The following is a 25,105-nucleotide window of genomic DNA, read 5'->3' as shown; positions in this document are numbered from 1 at the left end:
CTACGTCTTCCCAGAAGTGCTGTACAGCGGGGTGCAGCTGGCCCCCGGGGAGTTCGAGGTAATGGGACACCCTTGTGATTTGTCAGACATCAGTGGTCAAAAGGGACTACAAGAGCAACTCAGTTGTTATCAGTGCATATTAGTGTTTTTTTACAGTGGAATGTTTTAAAAGTAAGATTGTAGTCTGTGAAAGGAGCAAACTGAATCCCGCTACAATTCATGTAGGAGAAGTAATGGGAAACAGTCTACTCGTGGGGAAGGAAAAGCGCTGCATCTTTAAATTTCTATCTGCGCCCTAGGGAAAAAGGTGTCCTGTTACGGCATCAGTAAGATAACTATGTGCTGTTGGCAGCAGTGAGCGCCTCCTGACTCGCTGAGCCCTGCTCGCTGTGCTCAGTGCTCGGCAGTGCTTGCGCGGCTGCCGGAGTGACCTCTCACACCGCCCTCTCCAGACAAGCCTAACCCTTGGAATGCGCAGCTCTCTTCCTCACGCTCTCCCGAAGAGCACGGAAAGAAGCCGGCCCACAGTCTGACGACAGACTCCCTCTGCAGCTAAGCTGATTTATCACCGAATTGCATCCTGCTTCACAAAGTAAGTCCCCAGATAGCCCCCACCATGGGGCAGTAGCAGAGATGGGGGCGGGTGCAGTACGGGGGTGGGAAGAGTGGATTGGGAGGAGAGAGGTGTGGAAAGTAGGCGGACCTCTAGATTAGTTTCCCCTTGCATTGTCCACTGCCGCCTATAGCCTGGATGCCTGCAGTTTTCTTCTGTTTATTCCGTGGATTTGTTTCTCTACCTGGTGTCGGTTCCTTGCTCCTGGGCGAGCTCCCGTCTCCGCAGGAAACAGGGAGCGGTGCCTGCTGGTGCAGAGGCAACCAGGGGAAACTCCACTGCACCTTGTCCCGGCACTGGGACCTGAATTCTGCGGGCATTCCCCTGGCACCGCGTTTGTAAATATTTCTGTTCAGCCCTGGCAGGACGGTCCCCTTTGTGGCTGATGTCCCCACTATTGCTAAACAAGGGAGCCTCTGCTACCTGCTCCTTCCCACCCATGTCTGATGGTGCCTAATGTGACTCAACCGAGATTTCATGTGGTCAGAAGAGCAAGGCAGAGAGGGAGGAAGGCTTCCAAGCTACATTCGTTCAAGTGTTACTGAAATCTCTGCTGCAGCCTTTAAAAGGCTTGTTATTAAGGCTGCTGAATGAGCATGCTGGATCTAGTAATGTGTGTAGAGGAGTACTTAGGGATGAACATGACCAGATAAAAATCCAAGTTGCTAAAGATTGAAGCCCTCTGTCAACACTACTGTCTGAGAGAACTCTGTGCTATCTGCCTTCGTCTGCTGGTCTGTGTTTTCTGAAGCAGCTGCCCCGGGCCAGTCTGCTGTGGCTGAAAGCAGGCTGCCCGTTCTGCTTCCCACTGCTCAGCCAGCCTTTTCCCAATGAGAATACTGCAAATACTAGAAAGTCAAAACCTGGAAAATGTCATAGCAAGAGATGAATTGAAGATGCAAAGTGAAGGTGTCTCAATACACAGCAGGTTCCTGGGGACAGAAAGGTGTGCAGAGGAGCAGGCATGGTACTGCACCTGGTGAAATATCCTGCTCTTTTGCTTCAGGCTAGTGAGAGCCAGGCAATGACGTACTTACATGCCTTATTTCAGATGACTAATTCTGTTCAGAATCATATTTTCTGGTGGAAGGCTGTTGGGAAGTAATGGCCAGCTAAACAGGAGTGACTGGGAGAGATCTTGGGATGAAGTCAAGAGACAGTTCTATTGTTGGCATGTTGGGTGCATGACATCTAAGTACAATGAGATGAGCTGCTAATGCGATTTCTTTGTTCTAAAGAAACTCAGAAGCAAGCTGCATGTACTGACACATAGCACAGGAATTGAGGAATATGAAAATACTAGAATAAAGAGGTTTTCAAGACCCTGAGTTTTGCCACTCATAATTCACAGAAGACTAGCTCCAAGGGTGACAATATCCACCTGGGTATCAGAGCTCAGCCCATACTAATATAAAAAGTCTTGCTGTAATCAGTGACAGAGGAAACTATAAGAACAAAAATTGGGCTGTTTTTTCTATGTATGTTTCTAATGACTTATTTTTTACTGGCCCCGTTAGTCTTGGCATTGCCCAGCACTTTGGGTTTGTTTTATTGTGACATCCTTACTGTGTACTGCAATACTTTCTTATATGTCACTCTTGGTTCCAAGGTAATGCTTTAATAGACCTGTGGTTCATTCCTCCCTCTCTCAAAATAAACTTTGTCCCCATTCTCTTTTCTGTGCATATTCCTTTGGCACTGTTTGTCCAGAGCACTCTAGGATCTGGGAGGCTGCAGCCATGCTCCCTCCCCAGGCTCTCCTGCCTGCTGTGGTGTTTGCACTCACCGCCCTTCAGGCCCTTGCCTCCGACACCTTCATCGCGGCCGTCTACGAGCACGCTGTCGTCCTGCCAGAGCCCACCGACAAGCCCGTCTCTCCCAGCCGTGCTTTGGCCCTGATGAACAAAAACATGGATGTCTTGGAAGGGGCCATCAAGGAAGCTGCCCGGCAGGTACGGGGGGTACCGTGAGGGCTGTCCATCGGTGTTTTCTGTTCCTACTGACCCTCGTGGCTGTCTGTTGATGGGTGACCTTTAAATGGAGCCTGTTGTGACAGGGTGCCCACATCATTGTGACTCCTGAAGACGCCATCTATGGCTGGCAATTCACAAGAGAATCCATCTACCCCTACCTGGAGGATATCCCTGATCCGGCGGTGGACTGGATTCCCTGCACTGACCCCTCAAGGTGATCTCTTCTGCAGTGGTTGAGTTGATTTCAACCTATTATCTCATGGAGTCTTGAGCAGCTCACACTAAATGAATAAGAGCTGTTAATTACTCTGACATAAATTTTAATTAAAATTGAGCATGAAAGTAGTTAAATGGTTAAATATATAGCATGTCCATGACTAATTGATGAGAGAAATATTAAGGTTTTTTTAATTTAGCCACTTAAAGAGAAATTCAAACTACATACAAATTTGGGTTACTAAAAGTTGAGGAAATGTCTCTTTTTGATGCCAGAATATCCTGCTTCTCATTCTGCTTTCAATTTTCCACACTATTTTGGTTAGAACTGACTGTAAATTATTAACACTAGTATTCCTCTGATTTTTTTATCTGTCTTTTACAAATGACATGTTGAAACAAAAGCACACAAACCATTTTTGTGGACAGCCAAGAAGTAGTCTCTGAGCAAATAAGAGGTGATTAGGTCAGTAGTTAAAGTCCAAACTTCTGAATGATAAAAACCCAGGAAATTTTAATCTTGGTTTTCCACAATTAAGGTAAGATAAAGTCTGAATTGCTAGAGACATTGTGCTGTAGAACATGATCGGTCATTCAAGCAGCATGTTCCAGCAGTGACAAACTAAGCTATAGCTGAGCACTGAACTTTAGACTTTTACAGCAAGCAATAAGTGTTCAGCCATGGAATTACAGCTGTGATCTGCCCTTTTCACCACAGCTTTCTGCACCTGCTTGATGAGGATCAGGTTATTATATCTGTGACAATATAATAACTCAATGCTTCCAAGAAGAGTCACAATGGGGCAGAATGTGCAACTTTTTGCTGAGCTATCAGTAGCTAAAATATACAGTCTTTCATTGAAGGTAGAGTGTGGGCTGGCAGTGTGTCTGAGCAGGTCTTTATTCTAGTGCATCACACAGGTTTAGCAGAGGTGATCTGAGTGCCTCCTCACTGTTCCAAATCGGGGCTTTCACTAGTGGCTTTTGGGAATATAACACTTGCCATCAGTGTCTGGCATGCCTTATTCCTGGTGCTGTATGCGTACCCTGCATGCAGGTCCTCCTTGTGGCTCACGCACACCTTGCAAAGCCATAGGAATTGCCACACTACAAAGGGGGATGGCTGCTCTCTTTGTGGCCTGGTATGGGTGCTTCAGAGTTGCTGCCAGTTTCTGGCACATGCACCTTGTCAGATCTCAAAATTAATAGCCCACTGCTCTTCATGCCATGGTTACAGGTCTTTGTGCTCCTGTCCATGGCAGGAAATGAATTGCTGAATTGCCTTGACCATATTATCTGTGCTATCTCACAGCTCAACTCTGCATAGCATGTTAAGGGCTGAGCTGCAGTCCTCAAGTGCCAGTATGACTGATGATAAAATATTTGCTTGTATGACACCAAGCTAATGTCTTCCTCTGCCCAGAGATTGCTCTCCTGCCCTCTCCCAGCCCAAGGATAATCTGTTTACTACAGAGCATGTTCCAGGTGCTGAAGGGGACTGGCAGGCATGTCCCTGCAGAGGCTGACGGGAGGTCTCCAGCCTACCCCAAGGAGCAGGAAGCAATCTGAGGAAGCACTGCAGCAGCTCTGTGTATCTGTCTACCCTGCCACGGCTGCAGGGTTGGAGATGCTGCTGATGTGACCTCAAGCACTCCAGAAATGGACACCACTGAAAGCACAGGTTTTGGGTTTGTTTTTTTTTTTTCTTCTCCTTCCCTAAAATACATTAGATTTGGTCCAGCACCAGTGCAGGAACGACTCAGCTGCATGGCCAGAAATAACTCCATCTACGTGGTTGCAAATATCGGGGACAAGAAGCTGTGTGACTCCAGTGACCCCAAGTGCCCCGAGGACGGTCGCTACCAGTACAATACGGATGTTGTCTTTGACACGCAGGGGAAACTGGTGGCTCGTTACCACAAGGTAAAGTGGCCTTGGAGAGACAGGAACTAATTTTCCACTACTTCCAAAATGTCTCAGTTTGGGAAGAGAATTAGATGCCAGTCATTGTCCACTGGCAGAGTTTTGCTTTTCTTTATAATTTGAAAGAATATCTCTCATGCTCTGAAGCATGGATGCCAAATTTGCATTTGTTGCCATGTTTCTCAAAACAGACTGGAATGAAAAATGATATGCTCAATTTAGTGGCATATGCTTTTAGCTGGCTTCCTCAGTTCATTAACTCTGTAAATTCTGCTGCTTGAGCAGTTTCAGTTTTCAATGCCAGCTTTTCACCAGACTACCCCTTCATGTTCCAGGATTTCAATGTTCATCTCCATTTCATCGTAGGTGAGCAGTCTGATTTCAGAGAGGCAAATCCCTTTTTTTCTGGTGCTGTTTTGGCACAGTTTTTGAACAGTGGGAATTATTTGGACAAAACAATGGACCTAAGATGGGTGTAAAACAAGATAAGGATATTGAAACTTTTGCACCCAATGGAAGTTCCTCTTTCAGTATTATGTGCCTACCTGCATATTCCATCAAAGCTGTTTATGAATCGTGTGCCAGATATAATGCCAATGTGGGTAGAAGTCAGTTCAATGCACTTTGGGCCCAGCATTTCATCTGGTTGTTTAGAGACAATGCCAAGATGCCTATTTGTGAGCAAACTGGGTGAGTGAAACACTGATAATGCAAGTCTGTCCCCCAGCCTGCCGTGGCCCAGGTGCTGAATTACAAGATAAGGAAACTTGAACTTTTTGTCTGGTTTGATGTCCATATTGACTTTCAGACCACCTGGACATTAATAAAGGACTCTTAAAAAATATGTATGTGAAGGAAAAAGGAAAATGTTGGAAAGCTGAGAATGGCACAAAATTCAATTTTTTCTGTTGGCTGAGATCATCTGCCTTTCCCCTATCAGCACAGCCTTCGTTTTCTACTCTGCAGTGTCCCAAATATTGTCTTGTGCTTCATGCTGGTGCTCTGTATTTCCAGTGCTTCTGGGCATCTCCACACCAAGGTCACCAATTTTGTCTCTTGGCACCACATCCCCCATGCCTCTCTTACACTACCATTCCTCTTCTGGTTGCATTTGGGTCACCAGAAGTATAAACTACGTGGGGGGAATGGAGAGATTACTCTTACACAGCTGACACCAACAGACCTGAAGGCAGTTGGCTGCTTTCCTAGCTAGATGCTAGGACAATACGTAATATGTGTTCCATATTTTGGGTATGATGATCATATAACTTTAGCCTGATTTCCTACCTGTGAGGGCTTCCAACACAGGTCAAAAATTTTCTCTAGTCATTCTGAACAATTTTAGGGAATGACTCTAAGACATATGGTTAGCAAGTGCCTCTAACTGGTTTCTCTATTTTCCTTCCCCTACAGTATAATCTCTTTGTAGTAGAAAGTCAGTTTAATTATCCAAAAGAGCCACAAGCTGTCACCTTTGAGACTCCTTTTGGGAAATTTGGCATTTTCACTTGCTTTGACATCCTTTTCTATGAGCCTGCTGTGGTCCTGGTGAGCAAGATGCAGGTGGACACCGTGCTCTTCCCAACAGCTTGGATGAATTTCCTGCCCTTTTTGACTGCAATTGAGTTTCACTCTGCCTGGGCTATGGGCATGCGTGTCAATGTCTTAGCTGCCAATACTCACAACACCAGCATAGAAATGACAGGTAACTTAATTTTCACTCTGTGTAAAAACCTTTATAACCACAAATTCCTTATTCCCTGTTCTACAGAGTGATTTTGCAGAGGAATATAATGTATTTATCTGGAAGGTGAAGAGTCTAGTCACCAAATTTTAAAGCTGATGGATCCCGTTCCTATTGGTTTCATAAAAGACACAACAAAACCTGTAGAATTTCCTTTGCCCTAGATTCTTAGGATTATCTTTTCTTTTAGTGGCTCTAAATAAGTAGTAGGTTACTGCCCTTATACCTGAATAGAAATTTTTGAGGTTTTTAAGGCTCTTTTCCTCTCCACTTCTAAGTCAATGGTTGAATGTCAAACTGTAAATATACTCAGAAACCATATATGTGGCTACATTTATTCTGCCAAATGAGAGACTTATTTTTATGTTAAAGAAAATAATTTTAAACTGCTGTAGTAACACTACTAAGAAGTCCACATCTTCATTTTAGAATGTAGCATTGATTATTTTAGAGCTCAGCTTACAGAATAGTATATTTCAGTTAGACAAGTATCTTCACTGGGCTGTGCAACCACCATATTGTTTTGGGACTTTTCATTTGAAATGCCTGATGGCCTTCTGCAGTGAGGGGTTTGACAGAACTTTGATTTCCCTCTGTTGCTTGGTACTGGTCAGATATGACTCACCCATGAGGGGAGGAGTTCTCAGCCAGTGTAAAGGGGGCTGGACAATTGGTCTCTCCTGTTCACCAGAACAGGCCTGTGATACTTGCCTGTGTTGTGTTTTGGATCATCTCTATCCATAGCTGGTCCTTTCACATCAATCAGCTGAGAAAAAAGGAATTATCAACTCTATTGCTTACAGGAGAAATGAGAACCGAGGAGGCCATAAATATAATCATAACATAATATAAAAACCCAAACATCCTCTGCCTTTGGCTACACTGAGCAGACCTCAGCTAAGACAATAAATGCTATTCTTTGCCAAAGCCTGAGTTCTGTGTACTGAGTTGCTAATGGTCACCTTTGATGAGACTAAAATTACTGTAATCTGTGTGGAATAGTGGATAAGCTATCAGTAGAGACACTTAGACAGACGACATGATTTTTTAAATTCTTCTTGGACTGACTATTGTGCTCTCCTCAGGTAGTGGCATTTATACACCAGCTGGAGCCAAAACATACTTCTACAACATGGAAACTGAAGATGGTCGCCTCCTCATTGCTGAACTAGATGCACACCCTCGTCTTTCTCCTGCATCCCCGCCTGCTGTCAGCTGGAACTCATATGCTTTGAGTGTTGAAAAATTCTCACAGAATGACCATGAATTCACAGGAGTCATCTTTGACGACCCCTTTACTTTCATGGAGCTCTCTAAGCCTGAGGGAAATCTCACTGTCTGCCAAAAAGACCTCTGCTGTCACTTGAGATACAAGATGGCAGAGAAAAGAGATGACGAAGTTTATGTGCTGGGCGTTTTTGATGGCCTTCATGTTACTGAAGGACAATACTATCTGCAGGTAATTTTGGAGAGGGTTACTTACTTTAGGAAGCTTATTTACAGGGAGAAACCTCCAGCTCTGTGGTGGAAAAAGAGAAGACATTGACTCTTCTATGCTGGAGTCCTAGTGCCCTGTTTGTTAGTAATGGAAAGGAGTTACTAAAACTTCCAAGCCTATTTGCCTTCAAATCCAAGATATGCAGTAGAGAGGTCTCTAAACCTCTTGTAAGTGCTCAGAGTGCACTGACTATTTTGGGGGGTGTGCAATATTGGCTAAAGTTAGGTTCTCTTCTGTGAATATCTGCAGTAAGCGTTCTGAATCTCTTATCACAGAATCACACAATAGTTAGGGTTGAAAGGGACATCTGAAAATCACAGTCCAATCCCCCTGCCAAGGCAAGGTCACCTAGCACAGATTACACAGAAATGCATCTGGGTGGGTTTTGAGTGTCTCTAGAGAGAGAGAATCCAAGACCTCCCTAGGCAGCCTGTTCTGATGCTCTGCCACCCTAAATGTTCTACTTCATGTTGAGGTGAAACTTCTTGTGTTTTTATGGCCATTGCTCCTCATCCTGTCACTAAGCACCACTGAAAAGAGTCTGGCACCATCTTCTTGGCACACTCCTTTAAGATATTTGTATCAGTCTTCTCTAGACTTAACAGGCCCAGCTCCTGCAGTCTCTCCTCGTAAGAGAGATGCTCCAGACTCCTCATCATCTTTGTGGCCTTGGCTTGACACTCTGCAGTAGGCACTTTTCTTTCTTGTACTGAGGAGCCTGGGCACAGTACTCCAGATGTGGTCTCACTGTATCTTCATCAAAGAGCTGCTGCTAAAAATCAGTTGATCATAGTTATCTTTATGAGTTGCTCTGATAAGTTTGGGTCACAGAGATGTTAATTTTTTGTCATTATCCAAATCATAGCAATGAAGCTTACTCATATGGCTTATGACTTTTAGTGGAAATATCGTCTCTTCCTCTCTTTATATCAAATATTTGGGAAGACAGTGAGTTACATCCTGGTTGAATTTGCTTAAAGCCATATTTGAAAATATCCTTTGCCTTCATAATTAAGTTATTTTGTCAGCAGATTATACTTTTTTTAGTTACTTCTGTCTGTCAGCATGGCCTTTTTGGACCAGCTGGTACAGACTCCAGTACAAGACTGAATAAATTCAGTTCTTGGTGAGCTTGGTTACAAAATATATTTCAGTGATTGTGGAAGTTGCCAGATAGTCTCTGCCAGTATTGAAAGTTCTAGAGAATACAGGAATTTCTACTCTTCCTTTTTCTGTCAGTATTTTTTTCATTTCTTCAGAACATATTCCTCTTTTCTCTGCTTATTTTCATTTCAACACAAAACCATATTTGCTGAGGAATAATACTTCTGATTCTTGCAAACATGCTTCTAACCCCCAATACCAGACATGTAGAAAAACTCCATCACCTATCAGCAAAACCAGGCAACATCCTTCAAATCCTTCCTGAATCAGAGGAGTGCTAGCTCTATTTCATATTTCCTCATGAAGACCATAAATATTTTGTCAGCTGGATAATTAACTCTCATGACAAAAAGGAAACAACATTGTGAATCCTATTTTCCTGTATGAGCTGCAGCTACTAACACAAAACTGAAACATAAGATGCTAACTTTATCTCCTTGGCCTATATTAACTAGGATTTGGACAGGGAACATCCAATTCAGACTTCCTATGGACTACCAACCATCTAAGGAAGTACCATTAGCAACATGTACAGTTAACAGTAAGAGGACCTTGATGTGCACTTGTACACTACACCTATGTGCAGGATTTTGTTTCATTTGCCTAAAATTTCCATTCACAAACTCATCTTACTAAGACATGTGGGAAAGAAACCTTCAAACAAGACAACTGGAGATTGAAAGAATTATTGAAAGAGACAGGATCGGGCTTCAGAGATGAAATAAGGTGCTCTGGCTGCACTTACGTCAGAGACAATCTATTTGTAAAATTATAAGACTAAGGAAATGCAGGTCTGGTATGCTCCCAATCAGACCAAGGGGTAAAAAAATAAGCTACAACTGAAAAGGAGTCACCCAAGGATTATGAAAAAGATCCTGTGACTGTCACCTGCTCTGACGCACATTAGCTTTGGTGACACAAGGCTTTCCTACCAGTGCTACTGTCTTGCTAAATACATTGTTATCTCCTCCTCCCCACAGATCTGCACTCTGCTCAAGTGTCCCAGCACAAACCTGAGCATGTGTGGGGAGTCTGTGGAGACGGCTCAGACCAAGTTTGAGATGTTCTCCCTCAGTGGCACGTTTGGCACCAGCTACGTCTTCCCAGAAGTGCTGTACAGCGGGGTGCAGCTGGCCCCCGGGGAGTTCGAGGTAATGGGACACCCTTGTGATTTGTCAGACATCAGTGGTCAAAAGGCACTACAAGAGCAACTTAGTTGTTATCAGTGTCCTCTGTCCTCTGCTGTGAGTTCAAGGCAGCTTCATTTCTGCCTGATTTTCTGGGTTGTATTCACACCGTAAGTCCACCTTGCCAATTCTCCTCTGCCCTGTTCCCCCAAATCCTCTAGAACAAGATTTCTCTCAAGATAGAAATGTAGTTCTTCTCCGACTTCCTGCTAGCTCCAGCTGAGACTGGAGCTCTCTCAACTAGATCAACATTACTGAATATATTATTTTGTGCTTGCCATACAATAGCAATGCTTTGATGATGCTCCTGTTTATTTTACTTTTTCATAACCAGGTGCTAACTGATGGACGTCTGATAAATCGGAATACTACATCAAAGGCAGTTTTGAGTGTAACACTCTTAGGGAGGTGGTATGAGAAGGACCCACCACACACAGATCAAGCTTCACCATGATTTCACTGCAGATCCTTCAAGCTTTCATCTGCTTGTTTCTGTGATGATAATTAATCCCAAATAATGGTAATTAATACTAACATTGATAATTAAAATGGCATTCTGTTTCTCAAATTGCCTTATCTAACAGCATAGTCACTGCATTTGGATTTGCTGACTTGATTTTGCAGAAAAAAATCAATACTCTGAGGGGCTGGTGTGTATGTGTTTGTATATGTGGCTTTGGTTGGCATAGGCTTGGCCTTAACACTGGGAACAACAGAAAATAAATTCCTCTAATTTCAGTAGTGTAGGATTCAGTGGATTGTGTCTGAATAAAAAGCAGTTTTTAATAATTTGAAATTTTTGGTGGAGTATTAGCAGCATGACACTGTTCCCAGCCCATTTCTGAATGCACACTTTTGTAAACAAGAGAGTACCAGAACTTTTGAAGATTCTAATTTCCTTTGAAAAAGAAAACAACCCTCAAAACCATGTGCCTTGAAAAAACATTTGTTCATCTCAGCACACAGCAATGTGTTATCATACCACAATACTTCATGAGGGAGGAGTCCACTTTAATCTTCCTGGCCACATTTTTAGGATATGGAAAATCTCCCTAGCACAGAATTGCTGGTGACTCTTTATAACACAAATGCTCAAAACAAGCAATTTCTCAGGAGCATGTTTGTCTTCTCATGGAATGGTTGCTCCTCCAGTGTGAGGGAGGGTTGGGACTGTGCCGGCAGGTTTTGAGAAAGGGGGGTGAACAGCTGGAGCAGGTAGGACACGCTGGCACGTGTGCAGATGTGAGCCCTGCAGGCTGTATTTTTTAGGCAAGTGGACCAGATTATTTTGTGTTTCCCAGCTAAGAGTTCTACGTGTGCCTGATTCTGTTGTTTGTTCTGCAGGCATGTTTTGAAGCACAAACAATGTTTACATTTAATCTGACCAACATAATTAAAAAATATAGACTCGTAGGAGGAGAAACACATTAGTGTTTTTTTACAGTGGAATGTTTTAAAAGTAAGATTGTAGTCTGTGAAAGGAGCAAACTGAATCCCGCTACAATTCATGTAGGAGAAGTAATGGGAAACAGTCTACTCGTGGGGAAGGAAAAGCGCTGCATCTTTAAATTTCTATCTGCGCTCTAGGGAAAAGGTGTCCTGTTACGGCATCAGTAAGATAACTATGTGCTGTTGGCAGCAGTGAGCGCCTCCTGACTCGCTGAGCCCTGCTCGCTGTGCTCAGTGCTCGGCAGTGCTTGCGCGGCTGCCGGAGTGACCTCTCACACCGCCCTCTCCAGGCAAGCCTAACCCTTGGAATGCGCAGCTCTCTTCCTCACGCTCTCCCGAAGAGCACGGAAAGAAGCCGGCCCACAGTCTGACGACAGACTCCCTCTGCAGCTAAGCTGATTTATCACCGAATTGCATCCTGCTTCACAAAGTAAGTCCCCAGATAGCCCCTACCATGGGGCAGTAGCAGAGATGGGGGCGGGTGCAGTACGGGGGTGGGAAGAGTGGATTGGGAGGAGAGAGGTGTGGAAAGTAGGCGGACCTCTAGATTAGTTTCCCCTTGCATTGTCCACTGCCGCCTATAGCCTGGATGCCTGCAGTTTTCTTCTGTTTATTCCGTGGATTTGTTTCTCTACCTGGTGTCGGTTCCTTGCTCCTGGGCGAGCTCCCGTCTCCGCAGGAAACAGGGAGCGGTGCCTGCTGGTGCAGAGGCAACCAGGGGAAACTCCACTGCACCTTGTCCCGGCAGTGGGACCTGAATTCTGCGGGCATTCCCCTGGCACCGCGTTTGTAAATATTTCTGTTCAGCCCTGGCAGGACGGTCCCCTTTGTGGCTGATGTCCCCACTATTGCTAAACAAGGGAGCCTCTGCTACCTGCTCCTTCCCACCCATGTCTGATGGTGCCTAATGTGACTCAACCGAGATTTCATGTGGTCAGAAGAGCAAGGCAGAGAGGGAGGAAGGCTTCCAAGCTACATTCGTTCAAGTGTTACTGAAATCTTTGCTGCAGCCTTTAAAAGGCTTGTTATTAAGGCTGCTGAATGAGCATGCTGGATCTAGTAATGTGTGTAGAGGAGTACTTAGGGATGAACATGACCAGATAAAAATCCAAGTTGCTAAAGATTGAAGCCCTCTGTCAACACTACTGTCTGAGAGAACTCTGTGCTATCTGCCTTCATCTGCTGCTCTGTGTTTTCTGAAGCAGCTGCCCCGGGCCAGTCTGCTGTGGCTGAAAGCAGGCTGCCCGTTCTGCTTCCCACTGCTCAGCCAGCCTTTTTCCAATGAGAATACTGCAAATACTAGAAAGTCAAAACCTGGAAAATGTCATAGCAAGAGATGAATTGAAGATGCAAAGTGAAGGTGTCTCAATACACAGCAGGTTCCTGGGGACAGAAAGGTGTGCAGAGGAGCAGGCATGGTACTGCACCTGGTGAAATATCCTGCTCTTTTGCTTCAGGCTAGTGAGAGCCAGGCAATGACGTACTTACATGCCTTATTTCAGACGACTAATTCTGTTCAGAATCATATTTTCTGGTGGAAGGCTGTTGGGAAGTAATGGCCAGCTAAACAGGAGTGACTGGGAGAGATCTTGGGATGAAGTCAAGAGACATTTTTGTTGCTGGCATGTTGGGTGCATGGCATCTAAGTACAGTGAGGTGTAATGCAATTTCTTTGTTCTAAAGAAACTCAGAAGCAAGCTGCATGTACTGACACATAGCACAGGAATTGAGGAATATGAAAATACTAGAATAAAGAAGTTTTTAAGACACCTTTGAGCTGTGTCCTGCTGGGTCCTCTGCAGGATAGCTGTTGAATATATTCTCTCAAAGCAGCCAAAGTGAACCTGCTCATAGTGATTAATCAGACCTATTAAATACATTTTAATGAAATGACTAGTTTCAGTGAGAGATATGGTGTGATGTACCTTCTTCCTGTTTCGTCAGATTTTTATGAGCTCTTAGTTTTTTCATATGGGTACTCCTCTGTTAAACTCCTTGATTCATGTTTTTCAATCAGGTCCTGAATGATGGAAGCTTGATAAGTAAGAAAAAACCATCGAAACCAGTCATTACTGTGATGCTCTTTGGATGGTGGTATAAAAGGGATCATCTGAAGCAAGACCCACAATCAACATGCCTCCCGCATAATATTTCCATAACTGAAGCCCTACATTGTTATTCTGATGTCCAAATGACATACAGTATCCTCTACAACAAGAATCCCAATTGTGCTGCTCATTTCCAGTTGCAAAAACTCATCAATGTGTTTGGTTTAGTAATAATTCAACCATATTACCTTGTTCCTACTATTTATTGAGAAGAATATATGCCATAAGATTACTCATATTTTATTAATTCAAAACAGCAGCTGTTTTTCTCCATTTGCTGGATTTTAATTTTTCTAACCCTCAGAAAGCCTGAATTGTAGTCCAAGCATACATTCCTATTAAAACAGCATTCAATATTTTTTCATTGCAGATTATTATGGGACCAGTAAATAAAACAGTTAAAGATTTGATTTGTGGCATGTCTACAGACATGCTCAATATTTTCTTGTCTCTGGAATATGGCTGTGCTAATATATGCCAGTCTGCCCTTTTACCACAATTAGACCTTTTTTTTTTCCCCGATTTGTGTTTCTCTAGTTTTATATCTTTATGCTATTGGTGCATATCATGTAGTAAATGGCAACACAGCGCATCATGGAAGCTGAATGAGGACTCCAGTCAAAGAGCCCCTCCTGAAACAAAATATGACACCACTTTGTGGCCAGAGCATGATTTGAATCATTATTCATATGAAACCTCTGTTGAAACAAAACTTAGAATTGAAACCTCAAATAATCCTGGTTGTCAGTTCTGAAAAACAGCTTGATGACACCTCTTGACTGCACTGGATGCTATTCAGTGACAGAATTTTTAATGCAACCAGTCAACAAGTCACTGAGTGACCTGGTATCTCATAGCAGCTCTTCTGTCCCATCTTCTCTGTTTCTTTCTAGTCACGTAACACCAATGGATGTGAAATAAGCCTTGACCTTTGCTCCTTCTTGTTAATGCTGGGTGGTGCTGCCCTGCAGATGAATTTGCTATAGGAATTTGGGGATTTAAAGTTCTATTTCAGACCAGCTATTCCTGGTGAGATGGCACTGTTCACATTTTTGCTTTCTCTTCTCCCCAGTGACCTGTGTTTTGTTGACACTGCAGGACTTTAGTGACCTTCTTTCAGCACATTAGTGTATATAAAGATGTGCATGTTCCATGGGCGTGTCCTTAAGCGTGGTCAGAGACCTCTGTTCATGTAATTTCTCCTTCCTTTTCCCCACACTGCTGGTCTCACCATAGAGACCATAGAATCATAGAATCTCCAGGGTTGGAAGAGACCTCTGAGATCATCCAGTCCAGCTGTGAACTTGGCATTGCCATTGTAACCCCTAAACCACTAAACTATCACACAGTGCCAGATCCAGACCCATCTTAAACATCTCTGAGGCTCCACCACCTCCCTGCACAACCTATTCCAAAGCCTGACTACCTGAACAGTGAAAAAAAAAATTTCTAATATCTAATCTGAATCTCCTCTGTCTTAGTTTAAGGCCATTACCTCTGGTCCTCTCACTGCAGGCACAGCAGGAGAGACCAGCCTTCACTTCACTATGAACTCCTTTCAGGGAGTTGTAGAGAGTGATGAGGTCTCCAGTGAGCTTCCACTTCTCCAGACTAAACAAATCCAGCTCCCTCAGCTGTTCCCAGTAATACATGTTTTCTAGACCTTTCAAGGGCCTTGTTGCCCTTCTCTGGACAGGTTCCAGCACCTCAATGCCCTTAAAGTGAGAGTTCCAGGACAGAACACAGCACTCAAGGTGCAGCCTCACCAGTGCTGAGTACAGTGGATGATCACTTCCCTAGTCCTGCTGGCCACACTGTTCTTGATACAGGCCCAGATGCCATTGACCTCCTTGGCCACCTGGGCACACTGAGCCAGCTGTCAGCCACATCCATTTCTGCCAAACAGCTCTCGAGCCACTCCTCCCCCAGCCTGTAGCCCTGTCTGGGGTTGCTGAGACCCAAGTGCAGGACCTGGCCCCTCACCGTCTTGAACCTCCTGAAATTGTCCTTAGTCCAGTGGTCGAGTCTGTCCAGGTCTCTCTGTAGACCTATCCTGCCCTCAGGCACAACACTTTCACCTAACTTAGTGTCATCTAGCCATTTTTTTATTCATCAGAGATTTTTACCATGATGTTCTCAAGGTCCTCAATCCCATGTACTTCTGTTCTGGAGCTGGTGAGACACTGGGAGTGTGAATACTCTCCAAACTCCACCACTGATTACCACTGCTGTGCGCCTTGTGACCTTTTTTTTTTGTTTCCAAATGTAAATAGATGCTCACACGTGACATAACAGTGACATGTCTCACATAATGACATGTTTATCAAAAACCCCAGACAATGTGCTCTGACTCGCGGAAGCACAACATTATTGCTGCTAAAGTCACACTGTCTTAAGATCTTATTCACTGTTTTGATTCAGTTACTGTGTGAACACAGACTGATCTCAGTCCAGCAAGGGATAGTCCAGTGTAGTTCTCTTCCCATGGCTACTATCAGTGCAGAAACTGTACTTGTCCCCAAGGAACCTGGTGGGTGATACCACAACTCTCTCCCAGTGAAAGGATCTGGATTTAAGTGAAGTTATGGCACAAAAGGAAGTCTCATCTTGCAGAAAGGATTCAGCAAGAGTGTGTGGCCAGTCTCAAAGATGAAAGGTGGCTTCTTCAGCTTTGTTCACTGCCGATGCCAGTCCTCTGGATAATGGAATGTGTTGCAGGTAGTGTAGGATCCCAACCCTAAATGCGGTGAGTATCTTGAATCCAGGATTTGGTTGAATGCTGTTGTGGTTTGGTTAAGGTATATTTGTATGTTGAGTATTTTCCTACAGAAGACTGGCAAAAGCCATAACAACACTGAATTCTTTTTGCTACAGACATTGTGTAACGCTTACCATTGTGAAATGTGTTTTGTGAGAAGTGAGTCAAGCGTTCAGAAAGTAATCCTGTGCAAGTCCACCCACTATCCACATACCAACTCCCTCTGTATAAAGACAAGGCTGTGTGTAACCACCGATAACAATAAACACTTCTTCGAGGGCAGTGCAGAAAAAACCCTTTCGTTACCTGACTGCTGAGTCAGAACAAAGAAGGTAAGAAACTTGGGTGCCAGCTACACGATAAAGATACAGATAGAGATACAGATTTTTGTGCACGTGCAGCTTTAGCTTCAAGATTTCTGCTGGAGTGATCTACGGATATAAGAAAGGACATTGCAGCAGGCAAAATCTAGAAATTGTGTCTCCTATTAACGACAGTCTTCCTACAGAGACCTTTGAGGACCAGAGATCTTCAGAGTTGGGTTACTGAGTGGTGGCTGTGCTGATGGTTTTGCTCAGACAACCAGCCTGCCTGGCAGCTCCCTCCCAGGATATACAGCAGTCCCCAATGTCCCTGCAACTCTGAGCTGTGCCATGCTGAGCTGGGGTGGCACAGGTATTACCCTTGCTGGGGCCTGGCCACCTGCCTCCCCCAGCCATGCCTGCCCCTCACACCCTTGAATTTGGGCAGGAATGTGTCCCTGCTGGTCACTGCTGAGATTTCCCATAATAGTTTTCCTTCTGGGACCCAGGCTTGCCTTGAACTCTGTTACTACAGCAATATTATGCCGGATTTTTTTGTATATCTGGTAAGTAACATGTTTCTTCAGCTGCAGCACAGTGGTGACTTCTCAGTGACTTCCCTGCTGTTGCTGTGAGGCAGAATTGCTCAATGCTGGCAGCTGCCTTGCTTTGATACTGAGTCTTTCCAGACAGGGTGATTACACGGGTGTCAGCTTTTAGCCACCCTGGGGAATTCCCAGGGTTTGTGCAAGACTTCCTGTTTTTAAAGTCCCCTGCCTTTACCTGCCTGCAGACTCCTCTTGGGTGACTTCCAGGCTCCAGACATGGGGCTTCCTAAAACTTGTGCCTCTGCTGTGCTTTTGGTGCCGTCTGCTCTGGAGGCCTGTGCCCTGAACACAGATGTTGCAGCCAGCTGTGAGCAAAATAACATTTTAGAATCATAGACTTGATGAAGTGTTGGTTTCTTCTGAGGAGGCCTTGGTGCCGATGGAGAAGAATCATTCTTTTGGGTGACACTATATAGTGAAGAGGAAGATTTCACAGGGAGGTAGAAGGGTTTTTTTGATTTCTTGCTAAGCAGTAAATGATGAGTCAGGTTATGTTCCTTACTTTCACTGATATACCACAAGTCCTAACTAAGGTTTTTCTAGGCATCATCTGAAACTATAGTACAAAATACTATGTTAAAAACTTCTTTCCCTGAGAAAAAAAAATGCTGTTTTCCATGAGTAATTTCAAGTTGCTTATTGTACAAAAACTTCCTTTTGAAAGGACCATCATAGAAAAATATTGTGTTGTTGCATTCTTTCTCACAAAACAAGCAAGTCTGTTAATTCTAGTCAGAGAGGTCAGCACAATTCAAGAGATAGTTTATATTGCAGTGTGAGCCCAGTGGGGAGGACACTCTCAGGCACCACTTGACCTGTAACAAGCCATTGACGAAAAGCAGGAGGTACGGTATGGTGGGACCACGTCTCATAAACATTGCTTAATTATCTGCACTCTGAAGCAAGAGGGCTGTACCCCACACAGGTGGTCTGTCTTCAGCACTGGCTGAAGTTTTCACTGATGGCAGCCATATGCAGCAAGGTGATTTGGAGCAGTGTATCCTAGTAGGGGAGTCTGGGCTTGCCCCGAGATGGCTTTAAAAGCCTGGAGAGGGATGTGCGAATTAAATGTGTAAGTGCTCCTTCCAATGTACCCCTTGTAGAATAACATGGCCTCTGACAAGCTCTCTTAGCCTTTTGTTCTACTTTTATTTACAACATTTCGTATTGTAAACAAGATCAAATTCCTAGAAAAGCTTCTTTGACTTTTTGGCCGAAATATACTGTACCCTCTCAGATTACTCTGCAGAAGATTATTTCCAAAGCAGATTTGTTAACCTTTACTCCTCCTCTTCCTCTCTGGTTTATATTCCCCATGCTGATCCAGGATCTGGGAGGCTGCAGCCATGCTCCCTCCCCAGGCTCTCCTGCCTGCTGTGGTGTTTGCACTCACCGCCCTTCAGGCCCTTGCCTCCGACACCTTCATCGCGGCCGTCTACGAGCACGCTGTCGTCCTGCCAGAGCCCACCGATGAGCCCGTCTCTCCCAGCCGTGCTTTGGCCCTGATGAACAAAAACATGGATGTCTTGGAAGGGGCCATCAAGGAAGCTGCCCGGCAGGTACGGGGGGTACCGTGAGGGCTGTCCATCAGTGTTTTCTGTTCCTGCTGACCCTCGTGGCTGTCTGTTGATGGGTGACCTTTAAATGGAGCCTGTTGTGACAGGGTGCCCACATCATTGTGACTCCTGAAGACGCCATCTATGGCTGGCAATTCACAAGAGAATCCATCTACCCCTACCTGGAGGATATCCCTGATCCGGCGGTGGACTGGATTCCCTGCACTGACCCCTCAAGGTGATCTCTTCTGCAGTGATTCAGTTGATTTCAACCTATTATCTCATGGAGTCTTGAGTAGCTCTAAATGAATAAGAACTGCTGCTAATTCTTTAATCTATAAAAATTCACAAGTACTGCAGTAATGAGATGCATCAAAGAGAGTTCTTAATTAAATGGTAATGGGAATATGTCAGGTAAAGCATTGAGACAGCTTTGCTTGTAAAAGGACAAAAATGAGGACTTTTAAGGCAAAACAATTATTTCAAAAACATGCACAATTTTATCCATTCAGATCACTAGTGAAAACCTTCTGTAAGTAGAAAGTAAGTTATTATCATGTTAGATGCATAGATCAGACAAGCTGATTCAGTGCTCAGTTCAGGTGGCTGAGTGATTTCTAAACCAAATTGCACAAAATGTTAATCTAGATCTGAAAGAAATATCTTTTGGAAATCCAGCCCCTTGCACAGTCTGCTCTGTTACAGAGGTGGCCCCAATGTGTGTCAGCTGGGGACACCAAAAAGACTGAGTTCATGTCTAAGCTAAACTTTTATGTTCTCTTCTGAGGCCTTATGAAGCTAGATTTCATGAGTCCTGAGCTCTAAAGCTGTGCCTGCTTTTTACTAAAGGCTTACAGACAACAATTCTTAGAAAAGGCTAAAATTGTCTTCTCAATCAGGGCTTAGAGCTGCTTGGTAATTTGCTTTTAAGCTATTTAAAATGTATGTCTCTGTACCGATTTATTCCTGTCTTTGCTTTGTGAAGCTCTCCACATCTTTGTATGCATGTTAGCTGGGAAATCTATCCACACCAAAAATAACATTGTAATGGGTACAGGAAAGAAGAACACAGGGAGACCATTTTTTAAAGATAAAAGAGACTGGCAATTTTAAATTATGCTATGAAGAGAGAAGAAAATGAACAGAAACTATGATTTGATCTATTACTTTTTCAGCATCTGGGGATGTGCAGTTAATGGAATAGTAATTCTGAATGCATCTCTTCTATGTGGGTACTTAAACTTCTAAAAGATTTTTTTTTCTTTCACTAAAAATGCAATAGATTTGGTCCAGCACCAGTGCAGGAACGACTCAGCTGCATGGCCAGAAATAACTCCATCTACGTGGTTGCAAATATCGGGGACAAGAAGCTGTGTGACTCCAGTGATCCCAAGTGCCCCGAGGACGGTCGCTACCAGTACAATACGGATGTTGTCTTTGACACGCAGGGGAAACTGGTGGCTCGTTACCACAAGGTAAGGAGGGGCTTCAGCATCAACCTCTGATTTATTATCAATAAATTATTCAGCTCTCTGGCACCAATTTCTGATGCTTTACACAATAATTTTTCATTATTATAAAGTGACAACCAATCCAGGATGATTTCATGATCTGATGGCCAGAAGGAAAACCAAGCAATTGTTTGACCAGTCATGCAAATTATTCCCAGGAGCACTGCAGCTGCAGAGTGCATTCCAGCTGCCAAACACTTCAGGGCTACATTTATGACAGTAAATGGTAAAGAAGCAGTGACAGAATTTTCCATACTCAGTGAACACTAGTTTTTCCTTGACACATTCATAGCCAACTTAGACAGTGCTTTTGCATGGGCCATCTTGGTCTTGGAATTCAGCAGCTAATACTGGATGGCCATTGCTTTCAGGAGGTAGATGGGGCACAGACACTCCATTTTTGGAGGGGAGGATCAGCTGGATGGATAAAAACCAGCTGTGCCAGCCAGCTCAGGTACCTCAACTCCCAGTTCTGCATTAAAACCTATCTCAGATGCAAAAGCTGCTCATAATTCAGCTTCTTTTCAGCTTCTAATATGCCGTTTTCTTTACCTGCAGTACAACCTGTTTAGAAGTGAAACTCAGTTTAATTATCCAAAAGAGCCACAAGCTGTCACCTTTGAGACTCCTTTTGGGAAGTTTGGCCTTTTCACTTGCTTTGACATCCTTTTCTATGAGCCTGCTGTGGTCCTGGTGAGCAAGATGCAGGTGGACACCGTGCTCTTCCCAACAGCTTGGATGAATGTCCTGCCCTTTCTGACTGCAATTGAGTTTCACTCTGCCTGGGCTATGGGTATGGGTGTTAATTTACTTTCAGCAAATACTCACAACACCAGCATGGCAATGACAGGTGAGTTGCATTCAGAAACAGGGAAATTATTCCCAGATTCAGAAGAAGGCTGAAATGTTTTATATATAGCAAAGTCTCTGAAAAACAGTGTTTTAATTGGACAAAAGAATCTTTGTGATTTGGTGCTGAATGTAACAAACAACCTCAGGTAAGAAAATGTTAAATGTTCTGAAAAAGATAAAAGTAGAAAGCCCATTACATTAAGTTTTGATAACTTAAAAGTGACATTTATTTCAAAAATAGCACAAAGTTTCACTTAAATTTTCAGTCTCTCATCTAGAGGCAGCATTTTCTGTTTAAAATTCAATCAACAGTTAAATGGAGAAAAGTATGTTTTAATCAGACCCTAGTAGTGTAAAACCAAAAAGGAGGATTCCTCTTGTATACTGAAGAGAACATTCTCTTTTTTTTTGTGGCTGCTGAAGACTGAGAGATATTATGTTTTGCTTTGCTCTGAATATATATTTACTGTCTTTTTTTTTTCTCTCTTAATTGAGAAAAGGATGTAGCTGCATCTGTTACTCTCCCCTGAAGCAAAATGAAAACTACAAAGGAGCATTTTTACCTGCCCTAAATAGACTGAGCTGAGTTTAGGCCACAGCCCTGTGTTTCCTTCAGTGAAACTTAACTACCCCCATGATTGCCTCCTTTGTAAAATATGCCACTCTGAGAGCTATGCTTTATTTTTAAATGAACCTACGTTTTAACACTAGGATGGGTATTTCAGCTGTTCTGTGGTTTAAAATTGTTCCAAAACTCCCGGTGACATATTGAATGAAAGGAGTATCACTGGAGAGCAATTCCAGTGTGGTGTGGGGGTGACTGGTGTCCGTGTTAAGCCGTGCTGTGTGGTGCTGGCTAAGGGAGGGCTGGTGGTGTCCTCGGCAGGCAGCGGGCTGTTCACACCAGAAGGACCTGCCACCTACCACTACGACAGTGCCACCGAGGAGGGACGGCTCCTGCTGGCTGAGCTGAGTGCACACCCCCGTCTTTCCCCCACCTACCCTCCTGCCATCAACTGGAGCTTGTATGCCACGAGCATCAAGGAATTTCCTGGAGAAAACGACACTTTCTCGGGAGCTGTCCGGAAGGATATATTCACTTTCAGTGAACTCAGGCACAAGGATGGAAATTACACTGTTTGCCAAGGAGACCTCTGCTGTCATCTGGTCTACCAGATGTCAAACAAGAGTGAAGATGAAGTCTATGTCCTGGGTGCATTTGATGGCCTTCACGGTTCTCTCATAAAATATCATTGGCAGGTAATTGCATTTTTAGAGGTGAGTGTGGCCACGTGCCAACCACCTAAAAACATTTGTCCATTACTGCATCCTGGAAACTTTTCTTGCTGTCAAATCCAGCTCATGGCTGCAGCAAGCTTAATGGTGTTTTGCCTTTCTGTCTCCTCCTCCCCACAGATCTGCACTCTGCTCAAGTGTCCCAGCACAAACCTGAGCATGTGTGGGCAGCCCGTGGAGACGGCTCAGACCAAGTTTGAGATGTTCTCCCTCAGTGGCACGTTTGGCACCAGCTACGTCTTCCCAGAAGTGCTGTACAGCGGGGTGCAGCTGGCCCCCGGGGAGTTCGAGGTAATGGGACACCCTGGAGCTGTTTGTTGCAAGGTTTTTCGTGCTGTGGTGCTGAAAACTGATCTGACAGCAAAGTCCCTTCCAAGAACTGCTTTCTTTGGTTCTGCAGGCTGTAACCCAAGGGGACAGATTTAAACAGGCGGATTGAATCAATCCTTAGTGATGAGAACATGCCAGTGCTGGAGCTGAAAATCTCTTCACTGCTTTCTTTAGCAAATCTTCCTTCCCACTTCAGGCTGCAAATGAGTAAACCACAGCTTTCAAGGAGCTATTTTCTACAGTTTTGTCATGGTAGGCATTTTAGGAGAAAATGAAATAAAATACTCTGAGAAATTATCCAAACAAAAAAAATTACTTAGAAGTGTCATGTGTAAGAGCAAAGATTCTAAGCAGTTAAGAATGTTAAATGATTTTTGAGGGGTTTGTGGAGTTTATTTTTTAATTTGGAGGTTCATCTTTTATTTTTGCCAAAAGATGATTTCATTCATAAACCCTAGAATAGTTTTATGCAATGGGCTAGATGAAATCCTAATTGATTTGGAAGAAGTATTTAACAGCTTACAAGAGACAAGGAAGACAGTGAGAAAGACCTGAAAAATTTTAGGGGAAAGAAGGGTGATTTTTTTACCAAGTAGGAAATTTAAAACCATTATTCACCCTTCATACTTGTTTTTGAATGAGACTTCTGTAAAAATAGGCACACTAAATATTAGTATGCTAAAAATATTAGTATATTATGCTATTAGTATGCTAAAAATGCGATCATGTTCTAATTTTAAAACAATAGGTTGTGTTTTCTTAACAAATACATGCTTACCTTTTGTCAAACAGGCAAAAAAAAAAAGTTGTTACAGGTGTTCACAGCTGGTGAACAGTGATTTCAAATTGATATGTAAAAAGTAACTAAGAAAAGCTACATGTGGCCAGTAGCTTGAAATTCTCTATTTCCTTCTGAAAGTTTTTTGGGGTCTACAAATCAAAAAATGTTTCAAATAATTCCTACATGTGTATATAACCTTCATTGCCTTGTATGAGCAACTAAAGAGAACCTGAAAATTTAGATATTCTCACTCTTACCTTCTTATGAGGTGGAGAAAATGATCTTTTTTTCCAAAGATGGAGGAAGATTTAAGGACTTCTGGGCCCAAAGAAGTGTGGGAAGGCTATAATGGGGAGGCTATGGCAGAGCCAGAGAGAATTCTGTTTTCTTGCACAATCATGACTGTTTTTGAAGGTGTTGCATCAAAATATTCAGCATCTAAGGTCTATTCTTTCTGTACTATGCATTATTGCTACTCCGTTAGTTGCCTATTAGTGCCATTCTTTCTCTTTTCCACCAGGTGCTACGTGATGGGCGTTTGAAAAGCAAGCACAGCACGTCGAAACCGCTCATAACAGCGACACTTTTTGGAAGGGTTTATGAGAAGGACCTGCCACATCCTCTGCGAATTTCCCTGTAAAGTATCTCCTTAGCAGTTACACACTGACCAGAGTGTGAGGGGAATTTCCTCCTGAGCCACAGCAGTTACCCTGTATGATTCCTTTTTCTGCAATATTGCATTTCTGCTCAGCAGCTGTGGCAGTTGGGCTTATTTGGGACAAAGTGATACGCTCACTCTGCTGTGCATGCCTTTTTAACAGTGCTTGAGCCAGTGCAATTATTTCTTAGTATGCATGGTCTGTCACATGAACCTTTTAATCAGAGGTTTTGTTTCCCCCAAGATATCATATAGATTGCTGTGATTACAGTGGAAAGAAGACTGATACCAAAATCTATGAAAAGTAGTTTGTCATTTTGTTGGAAAATAAATTCTCTCCAAAAAAGCCTTTCTGTCCCATTTGCCCCTTCCTGTTTTTCAGACTGTATAATCATTAAGTTTTTGCATTTTTCAGCCTTACAGCTCAATCAACAGGGCCTACTTAACACTCAATGAGCCTTGGACCCATTCTGACCATGGTACTGTACAATAAAGAGACAAACGGATTTGAAATTATCTTAGGTGCAATGTTAGAGAGAGAAAGTGGTCCTCCACAGCCCACCCAGATGTTGGGTCTA

General features: G+C 43.5%; 2 protein-coding genes across 6 annotated transcripts; both read left to right on the top strand.

Annotated features, from left to right (window-relative positions):
• The first annotated feature begins 365 nt into the window (after positions 1 to 365).
• On the top strand, positions 366 to 14,021 carry LOC134546840 (pantetheinase-like). Of its 2 annotated transcripts, none has more exons than XM_063390033.1 (9): positions 366 to 592; positions 2,334 to 2,565; positions 2,670 to 2,800; positions 4,533 to 4,725; positions 6,139 to 6,430; positions 7,555 to 7,928; positions 10,112 to 10,282; positions 10,653 to 12,197; positions 13,785 to 14,021. In XM_063390033.1, exons 2-8 carry the CDS (start codon positions 2,353 to 2,355, stop codon positions 10,770 to 10,772), a joined length of 1,494 nt encoding a protein of 497 aa, XP_063246103.1. In that variant the 5' UTR covers positions 366 to 592; positions 2,334 to 2,352; the 3' UTR covers positions 10,773 to 12,197; positions 13,785 to 14,021. The 2 variants fall into 2 exon arrangements, with proteins under 2 accessions (XP_063246103.1, XP_063246102.1); XM_063390032.1 differs by having other exon boundaries at positions 368 to 592; positions 2,324 to 2,565.
• LOC134546841 (pantetheine hydrolase VNN2-like) lies at positions 12,062 to 25,105 on the top strand. 4 transcript variants are annotated; one of them, XM_063390036.1, is made up of 8 exons: positions 12,062 to 12,197; positions 18,871 to 19,102; positions 19,207 to 19,337; positions 20,382 to 20,574; positions 21,169 to 21,460; positions 22,349 to 22,722; positions 22,879 to 23,049; positions 24,390 to 25,105. In XM_063390036.1, the coding sequence occupies exons 2-8, from the start codon at positions 18,890 to 18,892 to the stop codon at positions 24,507 to 24,509; spliced, it is 1,494 nt and encodes a 497-aa protein (XP_063246106.1). In that variant the 5' UTR covers positions 12,062 to 12,197; positions 18,871 to 18,889; the 3' UTR covers positions 24,510 to 25,105. The 4 variants fall into 4 exon arrangements, with proteins under 4 accessions (XP_063246106.1, XP_063246104.1, XP_063246107.1 ...); XM_063390034.1 differs by lacking the exon at positions 12,062 to 12,197 and adding an exon at positions 16,628 to 16,965 and having other exon boundaries at positions 24,390 to 25,034; XM_063390037.1 differs by lacking the exon at positions 12,062 to 12,197 and adding an exon at positions 17,527 to 17,850.

Source organism: Prinia subflava, chromosome 2, assembly GCF_021018805.1.
Source record: "Prinia subflava isolate CZ2003 ecotype Zambia chromosome 2, Cam_Psub_1.2, whole genome shotgun sequence".
Lineage (NCBI taxonomy): Eukaryota > Metazoa > Chordata > Aves > Passeriformes > Cisticolidae > Prinia > Prinia subflava.
Note: the sequence above shows the minus strand (reverse complement) of the source record. Positions and strands in the feature narration are given on the sequence as shown.

Coding starts and splice junctions, on each gene's coding strand:
- LOC134546840 (XM_063390033.1), top strand. CDS start 2,353: ATGCTCCCTCCCCAGGCTCTCCTGCCTGCTGTGGTGTTTGCACTCACC. Junction 4,726..6,138: donor TGGTGGCTCGTTACCACAAG/GTAAAGTGGCCT, acceptor CTTCCCCTACAG/TATAATCTCTTTGTAGTAGA. Junction 10,283..10,652: donor TGGCCCCCGGGGAGTTCGAG/GTAATGGGACAC, acceptor TTTCATAACCAG/GTGCTAACTGATGGACGTCT.
- LOC134546841 (XM_063390036.1), top strand. CDS start 18,890: ATGCTCCCTCCCCAGGCTCTCCTGCCTGCTGTGGTGTTTGCACTCACC. Junction 19,103..19,206: donor TCAAGGAAGCTGCCCGGCAG/GTACGGGGGGTA, acceptor CTGTTGTGACAG/GGTGCCCACATCATTGTGAC. Junction 23,050..24,389: donor TGGCCCCCGGGGAGTTCGAG/GTAATGGGACAC, acceptor CTTTTCCACCAG/GTGCTACGTGATGGGCGTTT.